This window comes from Pyricularia oryzae, chromosome 2 (genome assembly GCF_000002495.2).
Source record: "Pyricularia oryzae 70-15 chromosome 2, whole genome shotgun sequence".
NCBI lineage: Eukaryota > Fungi > Ascomycota > Sordariomycetes > Magnaporthales > Pyriculariaceae > Pyricularia > Pyricularia oryzae.
In genome coordinates, this window is record NC_017850.1 from 2,387,052 (window position 1) to 2,406,283 (window position 19,232).

The window sequence follows — 19,232 nt, forward strand, 5'->3', positions numbered from 1 at the left end:
TCAAAGTCGTTGGTACTGTCTAGGTAACCAAGGCAAGGTACCACCTACCTCACAAGGCAAGTAGCTAAGGCACTCACAGTCTCTTCCTTGTGAAATCTTGCATACCTTTGTTGGCACGAATCTCACAAAGCTTACCACATCTATATGAGAGCCGTCACTTGAAATGAGACTTTATTTTAATGCCATCTTCAAAAATAAGAGCAAGATTACGGTCGCCTGCCGGTAATGGCTCGTACATTAATTCACTTGTATTATGGAGATCGAGAGTGGCTGTGGCTACTTTTGTGATCAACCCAAGCCCAACCAGAGACGCACGCAAACAATTACAACATCGGACAACCGCTGGCTGCTCAACGTTCCCGGAATGCATGTTTTGATCCGTATCAAAAGACTCGCTTCACAACCACTTGTCGGTGCCGGTGTGCGAAAAGTACTGACCACCCTTGGCCTCGATGGTGGACTCGCCGAGGATCCGCAGCAGCTCGACGGCCGACTCGGACGCGGGCTTGGGGCCGTTCCACTCGGGCTGGAACTCTTTGAAGATGGCCTGCATGTGTCCCATGGCGGCCTGCTGTCCTTCGTTTACTGTAGCAGGGGGGTTATTAGCAATGCAGATGGACTATAGGGAACAAAAGTGTACAAGAGAAAGCATGTAGACGAGAGAAAGAAAAAACAAAAAGACTCACAGTTGGAAAAGTCAAGAGTGTCCACGGTCCCGGGGCAGACGCTGATGAAGAGCACGCCGTCCCTGGCGTAGCGGGCGTGGAACTTGCCGGTGATCATGTTGTGGGCGGCCTTGCTGGCGGCGTAGGCGACGCAGGCCTCGAGGTGGTACTGGCTCACGAGGGACAGGTCGGCGTGGCCGGACGAGACGGACAGGACCCTCTTGGTGTCGCCCTTGAGGACCAGCGGCGTGAAGAGCGAGTAGAGGTTGAAGTTGCCCACGACGTTTGTCTCGAGCGAGTCGCGGAGGTACTTGGCCGCGCCCTCGGCGCCGTTGTACTTGACGCTTGCATGACGGGTTAGCTTTCTTTTTTATAGTTGCGAGAAGCTGAAAGCCTGGACTGATAGCATTGTGCTTTTTTTGGGGCTGAAAAAGAAAACGCTCACAAGTTCTCGACGTCGTAGGCGTCGGTAAAGGTCATCAGGGCGCCGTTGGCAATGAGGTAGTCGAGGCCCCCGCCCGTCAGCTCCGCCGTCTGCTTGGCGGCCCGCTCCAGCGCGTCGTAGTCGATCAGGTCCGCCTGGATTATGGTGATGTTGCTGCGGTCCTTGAGCTCTTGGGCCACGCGCTTGTCGACCGTGGCCTTGTCGCGGACGAGGCCGACGACCTTGTTGTCCTGGGACCGGGAAACGTTCTCCAGGAGTGCCCACTGTGGATGGAGGTCAGCGTTGGTGATGGTTGGGGCTGGTTGGTCAGTCGGATGTGGATAGGGGGAACACTGACGCCAATGCCCCTCGAGGCTCCGGTGATGACGTAGGAAGGCATTTTGTGTGGTTTGGGACCTTTGGGTTGATTTGATTGTTGTAGAACTGGGGTATGCGAGTATGATTGATGCAGGCAGCAGAATGATATCAAGTCAATTCAGATGATGTCCATGGTAATTTGCGATGGGATTCTCATGGGTTTCAACCTGCTTTTTATACCATTTCCCCATTTCCCCTTGTATATGCATGCTCGCACTTGGCGTGAGGATTTGAAATGTAGCGCATGTCGCCTGCAGTTCTGATTTGCCATCTCGGTCACTTGAATGTCGTCAGCGTGCACCTAGGCGCTTCTATGCTTACGCGAGATGGCCAGGAGGCTAGAACTGGACCAGACTAGATGGACCGTGGAACTTCTGGGGTGACTTTGGGAGTCTTGGGGGTTTAGGCAGCCTCCACTGCTGACAGATCCGTAACATCTGATGGCAATCTGTCCAATCAGCAATCCAAATCGTGCTCCCAGCGCGCGCGGATAGTTGCCCAAAATCCCTTTGAATCTGTTCCATGCCCTGGTCGTCTTACAGGACCATGGCATTAGTCAGCCGGCTGGTGAATGGCGTTTGGGTCAAGGCAACTATGGGCGAAATGGATTGTTTTGTCGTCTTGTTTTTGCTGTAACCTGCAGGCACCATTACCAATCTCGCCACAATCACCCAGAAATCTCAAAGTCCAAAAGTCAAACTTTCGGCGAATAAAAGAGTATTGTTGACCGACGCTCTACAGTCTACTGGTAAAACATGGGACACGCAAAGATCAATCGTGCATGCGGCACCTGCAGAGGTAGGACCCTTGAACCAAGCCGGGATTGGATGCAGCCAGGTGGGACTAGTCTAGTTCTAGTCTAATACTTAATATCTATCACCCTCCTCCATGGACAAATTCAGATCCGTCGTGAGGACTGGCCCATTGTGCCGTCGCCGGTGAAAAGGCCATTACAGATGCAGGATTGGCACCTGCTGCCGCTCGTGAGCTGGGTGCTGTACCACGACGCCCTGTCGCGTTTTACGCTGCACCACTGGCGCCGCCACGACAGTTCACAACTTGACCGAGGTGCTCGACATTGTCGACCAGTGGCCCGCCTACCAACATTCCATGACCAACCCCGAGCGGGCAGGCGTACAAGCGCCGCATCCGACGCACGCACGACGCCATACGCCTGGAGCTGGCCGGCCCCCGGTGCCCCGCCTCGGACGCGCAGGGACCGCCGACCTCGTCGCCGTTGATCGGCTGCTGCTCGAGGCCGCCTGGGCGCAGGACGACCTGCTGGCCGACGCCCAGAGGCTCGACTACAGGCTCAAGCTGAGCGGCGTCATCAACCTCGCCATGATACCGCCCAGTTTTGTTTCACAAGGTGGGTGAAAGAGATCAAAAAGGCGGCGGCCGGGAATTTCGGGCCGCAGGAGCTGAGAGATGAAAAAGATGGGGAAATGTGGTGAATGCAAACCAGACCGTGGTGACTCGCTTGGGCAATGGGAAGAATATAGTTCCAGGCTTTGAAAATTCAAAAGAATGTGCTGTTATTTTTGGTGTCGATATTTTCGACCCACTGTAGCTCATCCTACTACAGGAGGTCTCGACATTATGCCTTTGTAAAATATACAGAGTGCAATAATAATATCTATACTTAGTAAAGCCTTTGGCCGAGTTTTTAGACGCTTTGGGTAAGGGATCCCAAAACAAGCAGAAGCCCTCCGGTGGCAAGCTTTTGTAACCCTTTTGCGCAACTCGTACCTTGGACCCGTCTTGCCGTCTATTACTTTTGTCGTTTGAAAACTTTGCAGAAATCCTGGCCTCCGTGTCATTGTACTTTAAGTCTTTGACCCGTCTATTCCCAGTCCCCCTTGTTCTCGATTGCAATTATTAACCAACGTCCAACTTTCGCATTGAATCATTCGCATAATTGATACTAATTATTAAATACAAATATAAATATAGGCACCACTACTATCTCTTACGCCCAATGTAAGTGTAATGTTGCTTTGGAAAGAGAGTATTATATAAATTATTCTCCTTGGTCGCAGTCTTATACTAAGCCCAGACACTAGTTCTAGTTGCTTGTCTACACCATCATATAATCTGCTTATTTTCGTCACGCTTTCTCAACATTTTACACAAGTTACTTACGGCAATTTTACAACTCGAGCTAGCGCCCTCGAATAAATCGAATACATCCCACAATATGAGACTTGTCCTATTTGTTACCACGGCCATGCTCGCCCTCCAGGTCACGGCCATGTTCGGCCGCCGGCGAGACGGCAGGATGCCACCGTGGGAATGGGTTACTTGGAAAGACTTTTGCAGATTAACTCTAAAGAAGGGCGATGAGATTCAAAGCCAGTCCAAGTGGGTTGCAAAGCCGGGTCCTATCGGCATCCTTATCCAGCCGGGAGTTTACGAATCGTTCAAAACCGACAAAGATTGCAACCCCAAAATCAGACGCGGCAAGCTGCCAGACGGCTACACGCTCCATGGCCAGTTAAAATATATTACCCCCGATTTAGCTTCAATGTATAACCGAGTGCTCGATGACACAAAGTGGTGGCCGTTCGACTCACAAGAAGCGCCTCAAACTTCAACAACGGTAGAAAAGTCGCTTTAAATTATATGGTTACGACCGTGGATTTCGTTTATAAATTATGCGGTAGCTTTTGTTAATACTATCTACCGGTAGTTACTTTTATTATTAAACTGGGGATCTGGTTTTAATTTGATTATTTGTTTTTTTCTTTTTTTTTTTTTTTTTTTTTTTTTTGCAAACACCGTTTTTGAAATGTATTTAATATTAATATCCGCTTCGTTAGAATGGTTGGAATACATTCTTATAACATTTTCAACTATTAATTGTCGTATAGAACATATATTTGCTTTATAGTTACGCCGGCGAAACCGGTCCAGTTTCAAACTTCAAAACATTGGCTAGTATATTAAATAGTTTCGCGGTGCTTAAATTCTCGAATTTACAATATTTTAAAACAACACTAACAGTTTCAAGCATGGCAGTTCACTTTCGCGGCCTATTCTTATTATAAGGTCGTACAATTATCAAAATAGATATACTAATATTAAAACAGTATTGAAAATATCTCAAAAAACTAACTTACCCTAGTAGTTTTAATTGGTTGGAAAAACTAAAATCAAGCTTATCTATAAATATGTTTGTTTTTAATATATGAAAAGCTGTTTCTGCAGTTATTAATAAACAAAATCAGGTTATAAATAACGTAAATGTTGGAATATAGGTTTTATACGTTCAATTCATTCATTGAGCGATGACTCACGTGCAGTCCTGCACCTGACTCACCTGGCTCAAATGCGGGTATAAGACGGAAGGACGCTCAGAAGCCCATCGTTAAACAATTGAAAAGATCCGACAACAATATAAAGCCTTTACCTATAACAGCGTCGCGTTGATCTATCATTCTACAAAAGGCCTATCAACATTTGTAAATTTTCAAACCATATTCCAAAACAGCTACTTGTCAAAGTCATCATGCAGGCGTCGACGCTTTTCACCCTAGCCATCGTCACGTTGCTGTCTTTGGCGAATCAAGCCTACGCTCATGGTTGGCAATGGTGCATCGTGACCGTGTTTTACCAAGGCCGCAGCACTGGAGAGACGTTTCCAACAGCAAAGAAGGTGGGAAGAAAGTACGAGTTCCCTGGCGAGGGGAAAAGATATGCTCCCTACAAGTTCGTTTGCGACGACCAGTGCAAATGTGTATCGGCCGGTCGCCCTTTTCTCACTGGGATGAGACTTGAAGGACAGGGCCATGTCCCAAAGGCCAAGCACGAATAACTTCCGAGGCAATGTATTTTACTTGTTCAATTGCATACAGATATAGGTACCTGGGGAGGTAGTTTTGGACCCTTTGGTAGTTCACTTGGGCATGCTGCATGCACGACGCAGGGAGATGAGGGAATTGATTAGGGCTGGTCGTGTGGTGGCATGGCCACTTGTAAAGTATAAAGGAGCCATCGCGCTCTCGTGCATAACTTACTTTGCAATTCGATCTAAGTCGACAACGAAAATAATGAGAAAACTCGGACCCGTTCCCTGTTTAATTGTCCCACTATTTACCAACCGTCACTGGATCCCCGACATATCTAACAACCTTCCTCACGATACCCCAAAAGGCACAAAGCTTTTACGGTATCTCGTGGTTTCTTTTGAACGTAGCTATTCACAGTCACAGCAACGAAATCGCCAAATCACAACCATATGGGTACCTTTACAGTGCGTTTCGTCTGATAATACAAAATGCCCAACTGCGAAGTTCAACCACGAAAATCTCCGACGTCACGACCCGGAATGCACGTTGACGTAACATGCACGAACCCAACGCCGGGCTGTTTATCATTGCAAACCGAAGCGTTTCTCTATAACGATCTTATACATGTTGTACATGCAAAGATATCGTGCTAATTTGGGCGTGCGTGCGCCTTTTGTGTGCATTCATGTCAATGACACATTGTGGCTTCGCAGTTGGTAAGCATTCTGCACTGCAAAAATAAACGCACTGTAATAGGGCCATGAGGTTGTGATTTAAACAAGACGCTGCTGTAAAATAGCCACACCTCTTCAATTTTTATCAACATCTCGTAACCGAAAAAAGACATTCCATTTTTATTCTCCAGCCCTACTGCTCACTACTCGTACAGCCCTGGATCTCTTGGTTCCTGAATCGTAGCCTGCCTGCCGAGCTATACCGCTTTGACCCTATTTTTAAAAAGGTTCCCTTGCCAGCTCTATTTTTACCCCGTATAATTATAGTTTGTCTAATTATCACGCTCGCAGCTCGAGAGCGCTCAACTCATGTACAAGAAGCCTTTTTGTCCATTCAAAAGGCTCTGTTTTTTTTTTTCGCTCTTCCCCTCGACTCCAATGATGTATCCCTCTTGAGAAAACCTTTCGTTAACTATCCTCTCTACCCACCGTCTAATTCCTTTATTGTTAATTTGTCCAGCGAATTCACAGTAATGAATCCAAAAATCCAATAAATAGTTTCCTCGTCTCAACTAAATTCAAAAAACCTTTTCCACTCGCACACTACAATGAAGTTCAACAACCTCTTGGCCCCGGCAGTCATCGCCTCTGCATCTCTGGCCGGCCAAGCCGCTGCCTTCCCTTGGGACGAGCGCGTGTGCCAGGTTACCGTCTTCTATCCGGGAAAAGAGACGGGAACGTTGATGCCACACTTGATGGAGCCGGAAGAGCCGATTGTGATCCCCAAGATCAACGGCAAACGTTACTACGCCGTGTCCGACGCCAATTGCAAATATAAGCGGTACGACGTGGATCCCGAGGGTAATCCTTGGCCCTCGGGGCTCAGAGTAAAGGGTGTTGCCGTGAAGCTGTGGAAAGAAAAGCTGGACTAGCTCGCTGGGGATTATTCGAAAAGGTGCAAGGTATTCGCCGTGCTTTTTCTTTTATTATTAAGTTTGTTTATGGAGCGAGAATGATTGTTTGAGTATTGAGGGAATAAATATGAGCCACTACAAACACAAGATTTGAGTCCAGCATCACCCAGAAGGGACTGAGTCGGACGGACTTGCTTGCCGCCAATAAGCCCTCCAGGCACATTAAATATAGAACAAAAAAAATACAAAACGTTAAACCCATTATATCCATCTCTATTGATTCTTTTCTGTGAGCCTGTTAGTCCATGTGCACGCAAAGCATCAAAGAGCATGAAGAAGCACTTGCCCATTTCCAATGCCAAGTTGAGCATCTTTCTGGATAGAAGCGAAGCGGGGTGCGTCTTTGGATATATTGTTGCCTGAACTCCAACGACATGGCGAAGCAGACGGATTGCCTCCTTGGGTCTGCGAGCACCACCATACGCCAGGGCAAGATTGTGTTCCAGGTTGAGTCGGTCAGGGTTGCTGGGAGGCAACGTGCTCTTGCGGATCAAGGAAACCTCTTCAAACATCTCGATCGCCTTGTCGGGCTGCCCGTCCTCGTAGTACGCATCGCCAAGTACTGTCTGATCTATCAAAAAGTCGGCATCGAATTTGCTACATCGAGGCGCTTGGTACTCCACCACTCGCTCAAAGATGCTTATTGCATTTTCGGTATCTCCCGCTTCAAAGTATATCGACCCTACTTCGCGCAGCGTAGCAATGTCTAGAGAACCCCCGTTATTCAGCTCTGTTTTGGCAACTTCGAGCACTTCCTCGAGGAGCGCAAGCACCTCGTCTTGCTGGCCCTCCTGCCTAAAGGCTGCAGCCGCTTGTCGCGTTATCCCCAGGCGTAGTTTGTCGTCTCTAGCAAGTGTTTTCCTGGACCACTGCAAAGCGTATTGGAAATAGCGAATTGCTTTGTTCGGTCTGGGCAGTTCGAGTTGGATTGTGCCCATGAGCCGAAACAGGGAGAAGTTGTCTGCGGAAAGCGCCTTGGCCTCACCTCCCAGGAGCCGAAAAATCATATCCACTATGTTTACTGCCTCTTTGAGAAGCTTATCTTTGTACAAGCTTCGCGCAGCCAGCTCGAGCAGTTGGACTTCTTGTCGTGACGGGTTTTGCATCGAGGACATCCACTTTTCGTACTGGATAAGACACGTGGAGTGGGTCATCAGGAGTGGTCGGTATGGTTGCCACATCCAGTCTGCGCCAAAGTTGGATAGCATCAAGATGCAAGCACCAGCAAGGCGCCGCCCTCGCCTTGATGCCTCGGTTTGACGAAGGAGTAGCCATTCGTGTACCAAGGGATGCATCGATGCTGTCAGAACACCACGCAATGTGCCCGTGGTGATCAAGGCGAGTGATCGGAGCCTCGCTATCGCCCCGGAGAATACGAGGTCGTGGTTCCAAGCATCGTCCGACTGTAGGAAGCCTGGCAGCCGCTGTACGTGCCAGCGGGTGAGTTTGCTTAAGGCGAGGTCGGTTGACGGGATGGTCTTGGCCACTTGGGCTCCCCTCCATGCGTCTTGAAACACATCCAGGGGGACGTCTCTGAAGTGCAGTACCGAAAGTGCAGCCAGCAATTCCAGAGCCGTCTGCGCTTCAAAGTCGTTTGACTTTTCAAGAACGTCCGCCGATGCTTCAAAGGTCGCATGTACAGAGCGATAGCGGGATTGTGCTTGACCAGGGGAGAAGTTGAGAAGGCGTTGCTGTTGCGCCTGGTAGACTTCGGGATACCCAGACAGTGTGCAGAGGCCTTTACGAATGTAGGCACCGGCATGCACCAAAGCCAGGGTGTGACTACCAAGCAGCTGGATCACGCGTTTCGCAGCCTGGACCTCTTCTTCTCTCTCATCATCTGTGGCCGGCTTTATACGAGCGGCATTGAAGAGAAGCTTGACACAATCAGCTTCGTCGAGGTCTTGAAGCTCGTGGCACCCAACGGTGCTGAGGTCTTGGCAGTCCCTGAGGCGCGACGTGACCAAAATGGCCCCTTGGCTTCCAGAAGGGATGTAGCCATGATAGTCTGTCTTTTCGTCATCGGCATTGTCAAGAATCAGCAGCCATCGCCGGCCGGGGCGAACATTAGCTAGCAGTTGCAGGGACTTCTTAACCGGGTCCTCTCCCGCAGAAAGGGGCATCCCGAGGAGGGAAGCAACTTGGGAGAAAGACGACTTGGCAGACTCGAGGGTGCCAACGTCAACCCAAAAGACGCCCCAGAAACTGTGTACCAGTTAGCCGTTAGCCCCTCGCCGCAGTTCCAGCATGATCATATGAGATCAGACCTATCATAAATCCATGATAGGGGCGGACCTACCGTTGACGAACCCGGTTGGCCACCTGTAAACAGACCTCACTTTTCCCCTGGCCTCCGAGACCAGTAAGAGCAAACACCCTGTGGCACCCCGAAACCTCTTGATCTATGGCTCCTTCTATAGTCTCGATAATGGCTGACCGACCGGTGAAGAGAGGATTCACTGCTCGTGGAACAAGCCAGTGTGGTCCGTCACTCCTGCTTGCGTCTGTGACTATACCCCAAGTTTCAGTCATATGGCCAATTTTCCTAGTTGCCGCAAAAACAATCGTGATGGCAGAGTGTATTCCATAGACTGCATACTGCAGACCCTAGACAACGCTACGTACCGTTGCTTCCCCCATAGTAGTTCCCGTGAACGATGGTCCCGGCGTTGTCGTCCCCAGAAACAAGAGTCCCGCTAGCAACGTTTCCATGGCTCACAGACCCATTTACAGCAATCCCATGATTTTGGGGATGTATTTCATTCATGCCGCCATATATGGAATCATCTGCGTGACGAGAAGCAGGTCCACTCATGCTAGACGCTGAGATGTCTGTGGCCACCATGTCTGACGGCTCGTAACGGTCTATAATTGCAGCTGCCACCGATGCAGCCGTCGCTGCTGCAAAGTTCTGCCACAGCTTGCTCTTATGGCTGTCGGCGTAGTCGCAGATGCCCTTGACGACGATGCAGGGTATTTCGTCCCAGGCCCCAGCCCCTTCCATCTCGAAGGCGATCACACCGTGCTCCTCGGCGATGCGATCCCGGTGCTTGCCAGACTTTATGACTGCGTTTCCAGATGCGATGCTGCCTATAAAAACACGAGGGCAGAGACCAGAAGGCCGCTCCAGGCGACGCTCAGCCCTGGAGTGGTGCTGCCCTTGGTCGCATCCGATTTCGGTGCAGGACAAGTTGGCTGCAGCTTGGCAAAAGTGGCCTTGGTCGCAGGTGCCGCATTCGCCGCTGCGGTGTCTGTGTTGATAGTCGGATGGAAAGATTCTGTCGTCCCAGTCGGGCAGGGGCGAGTATTTGTTCGATCCGTATTCCTCCTGGGCCTTCTTTTGAATAATGGCGAGGTTGTCTGCCGCCTTGGATAATAAGAGTTTCATCCCACGCTCCCTTTGGAGCCAGGCCAAAAGCCCGCGGATATCCTTGTTGGCACGGCCGAGACGGTCATCGACGCCATCCTTGGGAACGAATCTGTCTGGATATTGCCGGCCGAAATCGTAGTTTACCACCCTCTTGCTCACAACGACATCCCCCAAGTACACACTTTGATCATTGATGACGGGGAGACCCCCACAGACACCGACGAGCAGAGCGAGCTGGACGTTGGGGTAGCTAGAGCGGAGACCTGCCGATCCAGAAGCTGCAGCCAGCGGTCCCATGTTTGGGAGTTGCAAGAGCACAACGGCATGGCCCGCCATTCGGCCCGCGTAGTAAGTATTGTTGTCGCCCCTGGCTCTTCCATATCGTTGGTCGTCGAACCGCCCGTCAAAAAGCAGGTCCACGGCGTCTGCTTCGAGGGGCAGGGCGCAAACAATAGCTATCTGGAATTCGGAGCGGGACGATGGTGGGGATGCTGAAGCCATGGCTTGCAATGAAACACACGCTGGATTGACGGGACCATGGACTCGACAAAAGAACGCAGCCGGGTTCAAATAAAAAACAAGAAAACTACTAAATATCGCTAAGCAACGCGCTGCCGCGGATTCTGCATATGCGATAATTAAGAATCCAATGTAACAATTCGTGCACCCGCTACCGAGAAAAAGACGTGGTGGGGAGCAACGCCCAGTCATTCATCGATAATTTTCGCGACCCAGAAATGGCTGCAGCCGGCGTCCATCGCTGGCAAAAGGCACCTGAAGTGGGTATTCTCATCCTGCTTGGCCTCAGCCCAGGATTTTGGGGCAACGTCGGGCTAATTGTGGTGGTGTGGAAACCATCTTGCTCCGAGTGAAGGGCAAATCTGGGGGTTGGACAGGCTGGATCACCGCGGCGCTCGTTTTGCTAGGATCCTATCTCCCTCGACTGAATTATCCAAAGGGCGAAAACGAGAGCCATCGATTCCAAATTTGTTGTAGAATCTTGACGATAGACCAAGGTACCTGGGTGTCGGAAAGAGTTTTTGGCGAGTGACAACTGTCTCGTCTCGGATTTTATGCCGTCAGCTGCAGTGTAACGGTAGGGCGGGCTGGGAAATGTTGACGCACACCATCGTACACTGGCAGGCAGCGCTTTTATCGTGCTCCTAACGCTGACTAAGCCCGGGCTGTCATGTGACACCACGATCTATCTAATGCAAAAAAAATGTTGGCTGCATCGACAAAGGAAGGACCCACACCGGACTCGGCGCGCCGCAAAAGCCCGCAGGGGCTCCGAGGCCGACGCGAAAAGGACGGCGACACCGATAGCGACAATCAATTAAAGGCAGAATTTCCCCCCAAAAGAAGTTTGCTTAGCATGAGGTTATTGATGAAACAAAGATTGTTTGAGCTCTTTTTTTCTCTTTTCCAAGCTCATGGTAGCACCTTCCAGGCCAGCGCTTCAGATGCCACCTCCGAACCTGCCGGAGCTGGTCTCCACTTTTGTCCGTTCCTGCCCGGCTTCAGTTCCGCCAAGATCCCGGCGTCGGCTTTTGGTAGCAATTGGCAGGAGCTTGTCTTGACTACTGCACTTTTTGTTCCTGCTGTTCAATCTTGATTGGGACTTTTGTTTTGGTTTCACTTTTGGTATTCTGCCTAACCGCCATGTCACACAAACAATTCTCTGCGTTCCTAATGAAAAAGAAAAGGCCCCGAATATGCAAGAAATTTCGCTTTGTTCTAATTAGTTTTGTCAACTGCCTGGAAAGCTATGCCCTTGGCAGCCAATCGGATATCCACTGCTGAATATACACGAGCTGATCTAGCCAGTGACGGGAGTTGCGAGAATAACAAGCCTAGGCCGTCGACCCTCACAACACCCACCACTCCTAGATCAAGTCCTCTTTTTTTACCATCTCTTCCATCCCTTGTATCCCCAGTCTATCTATGTACCGCTGTTTTCCCTCCCATCAGAAAAGAAAGAGCCTCACGCCTAAAGAGACCACCGGAGCAAGATCCCCCTTTACTGCAGGTTCTCCGAGCCCGGGATGATGGTACCGTTCCTGACAGCCGCGACGTGGCCGCGGGCCAGGTAGCCGTAGGCGGGCATGTACCTGTCGAGCCAGGGGAGGAGCTGGACGGCGCCGGGGGTCTCGCGCCAGTCGCGCATGAGGTCGCAGACGATGCTGAAGAGCGAGACCATCTGGACGCCGGCGCGCTCCATGCGGCTGTTGGAGACGTCGCGGATCAGGGCGGTGGTGGTCCCCGAGGCCTCGATGTTGGCCCAGACGCTGTACCCGGCGTCGCGCAGGGACAGCGCGGCAAAGGTGGTGCACACGTCCGTCACGATGCCGGCCAGGATCACCTGCTTCTTGCCCGTTGCCTCGACGGCCTTGCGGAACTCGGCATTGTCCCAGGCGTCGACCTCGCCGTTGCGCTTGACGATGGTGTGGTTGGGGTACATGTCCAGGATGTCCTTGGAGGTAGGGCCGTTGGGGCCTGTTGTTCAGGGATGTTATGTTAGTCGGGCGTGGCTTTTTCTTGCTTGAGGGCATACAGCTGATTGGCAACAGGCAGGGCACTTACCAGTCTCGGCGGACGTGGTGATGATGGTAGGAATGTCAAAGACCTTGCCCAGAGCAGCGTGGGCCAGGATGTTCTGCTGGTACAGAGTAGGGTCAAAGTCGCGTGCCAGCTGGTACAGACCGACTTGGATGTCGAGAATGATCAAGACGGAGTCATTCTTGTTGAGACGCTCAAAGGGGAACGCTGTTTTGGACATGTCAGTTACTCTGTGTCTGCGAGGAGAACGGCTCATGGAAGTGATGTGGGAAAGTCTTACAGTCAGCGCTGACCATGGAGCCCGCGGCGAGCAGGGCGGCCGTGACGGCAGACTTGAGGCTGAACATGATGATTGGCGAGATGAAAGTCTTCCAAGGAGGAAACAAGCGACTAGCAAATTATTTGGCTGGGATGTTCAGAGAGCGAGAGAATGAAGGAGTATGAGCCCGTGGGTTGAGGAAAAAAAAGAAGAGAGACGGCATCTACTTCCTGGACAGAAAGCCCTCTACTTATACTCGTCTCCGAAGCCATGCCCATGGATGGGGGCAACTGCGGTGAAGGGAAGGATCTGCCTATCTGGGACAAGCAAAAATCCCACGATGTGTTGATGCTGGAGCATCGTCCAGCGCGCGTATACTCGCCCCGTCCCCCAGGCAGGCAAGGTATGGGCTTGTACAACGATGCATTCGCATTACACAGCGCCGTGTGGGGTTCGCATCCATTCCGTGCGCCTCAGCCGCCCTACCGCGCCGACGGCGGTGGGGGGGGGGGGGGGGGGGGGGTTGCCCGGGGTGGGAGGGACCCAGGAACCCATGCGCGCGATGGGATCCTGAGATTGCTCAAAGTATAGGTAAGCATCTTAAGCGACGGGTGTGCGGTGCGGGACGCGCTTGGAAAGGGTAGAGAAAAAAAAGAAAGTGGGATTGTGTGTTGAACGGCCGAAAAAGGCTTGGATCGCGGATGCAGATGTCTTGTTTGTAATGATGGTATTTCTTGACTAAGGTGCTGACAGTACAAATGTCATTCTCTGCTCTTGGGTCAAGCGCCATGGAGTAATTTTGCAAAATTCCATGCACCAATTTCCATATTCGTGGTGCGAGTCAAGGTCTCCATACCTGTACCCATACCCGGCTGGACAAAGTGATATTCGCTGATCCACGGTTCGTCATCAATTAGCAAAATTCTCCTATGGATTTTAAATGATGACATTAATTGGCGGGGAACGGCGGGCGGCGGCAGTCCCCACCAAAAAAACGATGCCACTCCACTCCTTGGGAGGTATTCTTCAAAGGCAAGCCACACGCCAAGCCCTGCAATGCATAGTCAAAGTGGCCAAGAAGGGGCAAGCCCCGGGTGGTCGCTGAGCTCAGCAACCACGTTCAAAAGGACCCTGGAAAGAAAGGCATTTTGGGTAAAGGGGGACAATGGAGACTGCGTCTCCATCTCGGAGGTCAAGTATCCTTTTTTTCTTTCTCAATTTAATCATGCGCGACGTGTGTTATCAAAGAATCGGCCAATCTTGATTGACACATCAAACAATCATATCTGTCCCAAGGCAGACAGCCCCCAAACTCTCTTTTCTTCTTGCCGAGGGGGTCCACCGTGTCGGTTCCCTAATCCACTATTTCTCTTCTGGGGCAGTATCGTATATCTGCACATCTGAGAACGGTTTACCATTGGCCACCTCGTAAAGCGCAATTCCGAGTATGTTGCACGTGGCTATCTTGATAGTCTCACGGAGTACAACTACGCGGTATCATGTACGGTAAATTGCAGGATGCACGAGATTTGCCCCATTTTCAAAGGGTTTTTGCTTCTTTATGCTCCTCGACCCTCGATTCTCTTCCCTTGACGGTCCCTTGACGGGTCGGTTATTTTGCTGCTCCGTAGTACAACGTGAGATATCTGCTCCCAGTGCTCCGTACGTTCCGAGAAATCAACCAAGTGTTCCGGGTTGTTCCTGGAATTCCAGAATCGTCCGTACTACATGGTAAATATTTCGATGCGCTTCGACATGGGCTTTTGAACAAGTTCATACTGGGGCTGAAATGAATGTGATCCCTACCACGTAGATCTAGCACTGGTCCTAGAGATTTATGGAGGAAGGGGGGGTTTCAGATCTTCATCTCGTCGCTCCGATACGTGAGATGCACGTGGAGTGAGGATCTCTCGAGCACCAACCAATTGAAGACGCGTGCTTCACCTAGAAGTGGGTCTAGAATAGCCTGCGCGGTTGCAGGGTAGGTTTGGGCACTGTCTGTCTGGTTGGGGGAAATGCAGTGTATATCTTTTTTTGTTCTTTTGTTCTTCTTTTTTTTTCTGTCTTGTTTTTTTCTTGGGGACTTGATGCTGTACGCGCTGTTTATGCATGCGCAAAGGATCAAATAATGCGGCTCCGTGGGCTCGGCACTGGCAAGTCGTTGGTGTAGTTGGCGTATTCATATGTCGCAAGTACGAAGTCGGTAAGACGTGTTACATGTACTCGTGGCAAACGGCACGCAGGGTCCGTCTTCGGTGTATTCCATCCAAAGATAAAGTGGAGGAAACGTCCGGGAAAGATTCATCATGCTTCTCGCCGAATCCCTTGACGAATTTTTCCAGAAATTGCGGCAGCTGCCTTTGACATATTTATTTTTATTTTTATTTTTTCATTCGTGTTTATTTCTCATGCAAGTTCCCGCGTCAATAGGCAGGCGGATATGTGGAGCGGCTATACTGACAAGCCCACAGCAAAAGGGAGAGTACCCCAGGTTGGAGTCTGCCCAACGCCGGGTTTTCTGGCCGAGGTACGAAACAAACTGTAAAGACGCACTAGCAGCTTACACCGTAAAGAGATACGCAACCCGCACAGGCGTTGTTCCGCTCATGGGACGAGAGTCTCAAGGCCACAGCGCTAGTATGGTAAATGGTGCGGCGTCAAAGACGAGTGGATCTTTCGTCTCAACCTTTGGAGAGACAGACAAAAAAGAAGTGGGATTGGTGTTACGACCAGACAGTTGGGCCGGTACCAGAGAGGCCAGGTGGGGTCACACCCCTCCTGACGACACTCGCCCAAAAGAGATACCGACCGGCAGAACAACGATTACCTAAGGACAAGGCCACGAGATCTCACGTGACCTCACGTGACGGCCAAGTAAATGGATCTCTATGATCTGTAGAATCTCAGTTGAGAATCACAGATCAAACAGATCAAGAGGGATCACATTCGGAACATAGTCTATATAAGGCACGCTCATTACCATGTAGATAGATTCGATTCTAGGATTGCTTAGCAGCAATCAAACTCTAGTTAACCTCAATACTTACTTGAGAACGATTATAACTTCACCCCCAGTCATTGAGAACCCCAGTTACCCAGCCAGACGCTCAGTTGCTTCAACCCACTGTACTTTACCCTAAGAACAGGTTACCCGATACCTTAATCGCAACATTTTGATTGCTCCTGTTCAGTACTTTGCCTTGAAGCATACCGAGCAGTATCCGACAACATGTCTTCCCAGACGTCCAAGAACAACACCCCCAGCACCCCGGCCACGAGCAGCAAGGCGGCCCAAAAAGCCCCTGCTCGGCCCAAGGACGATAGCGACAGCGAGGACGAGGAAGACCAGCTCCGCAGGCAGGTTGCTCAGACCAACCAGGAGCTCCTCGAACAGACGCTCCGCGCAACCCAACTCCAAGAGGAACTCCAGGCTCTCCGAGCCAGTGCTAACGTTACCTCAACCCCTCTTGATGGGCGCGAGAGACTCAAGCTTAACCCCCCAGCCACATTCGATGGCACACCTGGACAACTTAAAGGGTACCTTGTACAGGTACGCACCTACCAAGCATTCCATTTGGAAACTTTCCGCAGTGAAACAGAAAAGGTGGTACACGCGGCCACTTTCCTCCGAGGACGAGCCTTGTCTTGGTTCGAGCCTCTGTTGCAGGAATGGCTTGATGTACCCCCCGAAGAACGACGCCAAGAAGTCACCGACATTTTCTCAACCTTCGCAGGGTATGAACGCACCCTCCGTTCCTTGTTCCAGGAACCCGATGAGAAACGACAGACCGAACGAGACTTGGCCAACCTACGACAAACCAAGTCAGCCTCCGCTTATACAGCCGAGTTCAGAAGGCTAGCAACAAGGCTGGACATGACCGAAGAAACCAAGATCCTCCAGTTCTACCAGGGACTGAAGTCAGAAGTAAAAGACGAAGTATCCAAGCTCGACCGACCCGAGGATTTCCTCGAGTACGTCGAACTTGCCATCAAACTTGACAACCGGATTTACGAACGCCGACAGGAAAAACAAGGCGGACAGCGAGTGTTCGTCACCTCAACTCGACAAGCCAACACGGGACGCAAGTACCAACACCCTCAACCCATATACCACAAAAACAATGGTGGATGGCAGCAGCCCCGTCACATGGCGCCCCAGACCTACAGTACAGCTTATGGTACCCACAGTGGACCCATGGACCTCAGTGCCACACAACACAAGAAGCCCCGTAAAGACCCCAAAAGTGGCAAGTGCTTCAAGTGCGACAAGACAGGGCACATCGCCAGAAACTGTCCGAGAAACCAGGAAGATGTCCCTGATTTTAGGGGCAAGACCGAAAAACCACGAGGACTTAATGCCACCAATTACCAGCAACTACGGCCTGACCAACACAGCACGATGAGCTGGACCACCTGCTACGATGACAATTGCATAGTACATAACAGCTCCAAAAACGACGCAGGATGGTACCCACAGAAGCCCCGAGGCACTCGAACCCTAGCAGTAGGAAACCGAGTACCCCTAGGGACAGGACAACCAACGAAGTTACACCGACAAGAGACCCAACTACCCGAACTCACGGACTCGGATGCCTCCGGAGAATCGGATGAGGAACCTTTGGGACAAACCCACCACATTAGAACAACCAACCAATCCTCAACACAAGAATCAAGCGAGGATTCCGAGGAAGAGTCCAGCGAGGAAGAGACCATGCCCTCGAGCCAGTACAACGCAGCAAGGGAAAACAACCCCTATATATACGAAAAGAAGCACATCGACTTACACCGAGACGACCAATTAGTACAGTTTCCCGGATTGCCACTTCAGGCACAGATCCGACATTCTACAGGACCAATCAATGCAACTTTTGGAGACCACCCGACCTTGGACACCAAACACCCTCAACACGCAGAGATCTTTTGGGCAGAATGCTTCCGAGACAACTGTGGACTCCACTTAAGCAGGAAGATAGTCCACAACTTTTTCCCACGACGACGCAAAGCAACAGGCATTTACGAAGTATATACCACAACCGACCTACCAAATTGGGAAATTAAAATAAGACTCAACACTGAGCCAGCCGCAATCTTCACGCCTAACGACAACTATCCCATGGCGTGTTGCAACCAGAAACAGTTCCCATGGTATAAGTGCACCCGAAGCGTATGCAGAGTACATATGCTAGCCAAAGCACAGGCCTGGCACGAACAGAAATCACGGCAACCAGGACCTGCACCAATAACCAGAATTGTGTGGAACCCCAACGTACGAGATAACGAGATAAACACGAACGCACGCAAGACACCCGTACCAGCGAAGCACCCACTTGACCTAGTCGAAACAAGAAGTAGCCACACACCCAGGGACAAGAAAAACAAGGACCCACGACGCGAGTCCAGCAAGTCAAAAAACTAAGACAGCCAGACGGCACAGGGCACCGAACGGCGACAACAGGAACGAAACAAAGAACCCTGAACGCTACACAAGACACCATAGCAGCACATGAACACATATTTCTCGACATACGACTCGATGGCAGACCTATACGAGCACTCCTCGACAGTGGAGCACAAGGCAACTACATCTCACCAAGGGTCGTAGCGAAACGACGGATACCTTGGCAGCAAAAGAAGGAACCATACCAGTTGCAGACCGTGGAAGGAGAGGCAGTTTTATACGGGAACGGCACTATCGAAACAGAGACCGTACACCTCTGGATGGAGAGCTATGGACGAAAGGAACAAATCACCTTAGACATTACGGAGATAGGGGACAAAGACGTGATATTAGGAATCCCCTGGCTCAGGAGGAGCAACCCCCGGATAGATTGGACAACCGGCCAAGTCCAATGGGAAGAGCCGTTAGCCTCTGAAGGAAAATCCGAGAAACGGACTTCACGCAACGAGCGTAGGGCACAGGAGCGAAATTAACAAAAAATTATGGCGCTATTGAGGAAAAGCGAGCCACGCCTGGAGCCAACATCGGAAGGATCGCGACTATCCATGAGCGAAGAACGATCGAACCTTACCACATTGATCGACAACATCCCGGCCGAATACCGGATGTATGGACGACTATTCAGCCCCGAACTCGAAACAGGACTACCCGAGCATAGTCCGTTCGACCACGAGATACCATTG

General features: G+C 50.8%; 7 protein-coding genes across 7 annotated transcripts; 4 read left to right on the forward strand and 3 right to left on the reverse strand.

Moving 5' to 3' along the window:
- Nucleotides 1–167: 167 nt before the first annotated feature.
- On the reverse strand, nucleotides 168–1,627 carry MGG_08989 (uncharacterized protein). The gene is made up of 4 exons (XM_003713980.1): nucleotides 1,448–1,627; nucleotides 1,111–1,373; nucleotides 687–1,009; nucleotides 168–585 (listed from the first exon to the last, which is right to left on the reverse strand). The coding sequence occupies exons 1-4, from the start codon at nucleotides 1,487–1,489 to the stop codon at nucleotides 398–400; spliced, it is 816 nt and encodes a 271-aa protein (XP_003714028.1). The 5' UTR covers nucleotides 1,490–1,627; the 3' UTR covers nucleotides 168–397.
- A 595-nt stretch (nucleotides 1,628–2,222) lies between these two features.
- On the forward strand, nucleotides 2,223–4,084 carry MGG_08990 (uncharacterized protein; the record flags this gene model as incomplete). The annotated part of the gene is made up of 5 exons (XM_003713981.1): nucleotides 2,223–2,265; nucleotides 2,519–2,836; nucleotides 3,114–3,192; nucleotides 3,421–3,447; nucleotides 3,670–4,084. The coding sequence occupies 5 exons, from the start codon at nucleotides 2,223–2,225 to the stop codon at nucleotides 4,082–4,084; spliced, it is 882 nt and encodes a 293-aa protein (XP_003714029.1).
- An 891-nt stretch (nucleotides 4,085–4,975) lies between these two features.
- MGG_15625 (uncharacterized protein) lies at nucleotides 4,976–5,281 on the forward strand (the record flags this gene model as incomplete). Its single annotated transcript, XM_003713982.1, has 1 exon — nucleotides 4,976–5,281. One exon carries the CDS (start codon nucleotides 4,976–4,978, stop codon nucleotides 5,279–5,281), a length of 306 nt encoding a protein of 101 aa, XP_003714030.1.
- Nucleotides 5,282–6,537: 1,256 nt separating this feature from the next.
- On the forward strand, nucleotides 6,538–6,861 carry MGG_08992 (uncharacterized protein; the record flags this gene model as incomplete). Its single annotated transcript, XM_003713983.1, has 1 exon — nucleotides 6,538–6,861. One exon carries the CDS (start codon nucleotides 6,538–6,540, stop codon nucleotides 6,859–6,861), a length of 324 nt encoding a protein of 107 aa, XP_003714031.1.
- Nucleotides 6,862–6,897: 36 nt separating this feature from the next.
- On the reverse strand, nucleotides 6,898–11,369 carry MGG_14768 (uncharacterized protein). The gene is made up of 4 exons (XM_003713984.1): nucleotides 9,529–11,369; nucleotides 9,203–9,413; nucleotides 7,190–9,108; nucleotides 6,898–7,130 (listed from the first exon to the last, which is right to left on the reverse strand). The coding sequence occupies exons 1-4, from the start codon at nucleotides 10,982–10,984 to the stop codon at nucleotides 7,117–7,119; spliced, it is 3,600 nt and encodes a 1,199-aa protein (XP_003714032.1). The 5' UTR covers nucleotides 10,985–11,369; the 3' UTR covers nucleotides 6,898–7,116.
- A 610-nt stretch (nucleotides 11,370–11,979) lies between these two features.
- On the reverse strand, nucleotides 11,980–13,546 carry MGG_08994 (uncharacterized protein). Its single transcript, XM_003713985.1, has 3 exons — nucleotides 13,113–13,546; nucleotides 12,857–13,039; nucleotides 11,980–12,769 (listed from the first exon to the last, which is right to left on the reverse strand). The coding sequence occupies exons 1-3, from the start codon at nucleotides 13,177–13,179 to the stop codon at nucleotides 12,294–12,296; spliced, it is 726 nt and encodes a 241-aa protein (XP_003714033.1). The 5' UTR covers nucleotides 13,180–13,546; the 3' UTR covers nucleotides 11,980–12,293.
- Nucleotides 13,547–15,200: 1,654 nt separating this feature from the next.
- Nucleotides 15,201–15,737, forward strand: MGG_15626 (uncharacterized protein; the record flags this gene model as incomplete). Its single annotated transcript, XM_003713986.1, has 3 exons — nucleotides 15,201–15,294; nucleotides 15,563–15,618; nucleotides 15,684–15,737. 3 exons carry the CDS (start codon nucleotides 15,201–15,203, stop codon nucleotides 15,735–15,737), a joined length of 204 nt encoding a protein of 67 aa, XP_003714034.1.
- Between the last annotated feature and the right edge of the window lie 3,495 nt (nucleotides 15,738–19,232).

Excerpts from the sequence above, each read along its gene's own strand:
- MGG_08989 (XM_003713980.1), bottom strand. The coding sequence starts at position 1,489 with ATGCCTTCCTACGTCATCACCGGAGCCTCGAGGGGCATTGGC. Across the intron at positions 1,374-1,447 it reads GAGCCTCGAGGGGCATTGGC|TGGGCACTCCTGGAGAACGT; the intron begins GTCAGTGTTCCC and ends CTCCATCCACAG. Across the intron at positions 1,010-1,110 it reads GCCTACGACGTCGAGAACTT|CGTCAAGTACAACGGCGCCG; the intron begins GTGAGCGTTTTC and ends CCGTCATGCAAG.
- MGG_14768 (XM_003713984.1), bottom strand. The coding sequence starts at position 10,984 with ATGACTGGGCGTTGCTCCCCACCACGTCTTTTTCTCGGTAGCGGGTGC. Across the intron at positions 9,414-9,528 it reads CTACTATGGGGGAAGCAACG|TCACAGACGCAAGCAGGAGT; the intron begins GTACGTAGCGTT and ends CTTGGGGTATAG. Across the intron at positions 9,109-9,202 it reads GCCAACCGGGTTCGTCAACG|TTTCTGGGGCGTCTTTTGGG; the intron begins GTAGGTCCGCCC and ends ACTGGTACACAG.
- MGG_08994 (XM_003713985.1), bottom strand. The coding sequence starts at position 13,179 with ATGTTCAGCCTCAAGTCTGCCGTCACGGCCGCCCTGCTCGCCGCGGGC. Across the intron at positions 13,040-13,112 it reads CTCCATGGTCAGCGCTGACT|CGTTCCCCTTTGAGCGTCTC; the intron begins GTAAGACTTTCC and ends TGTCCAAAACAG. Across the intron at positions 12,770-12,856 it reads CACCACGTCCGCCGAGACTG|GCCCCAACGGCCCTACCTCC; the intron begins GTAAGTGCCCTG and ends CCTGAACAACAG.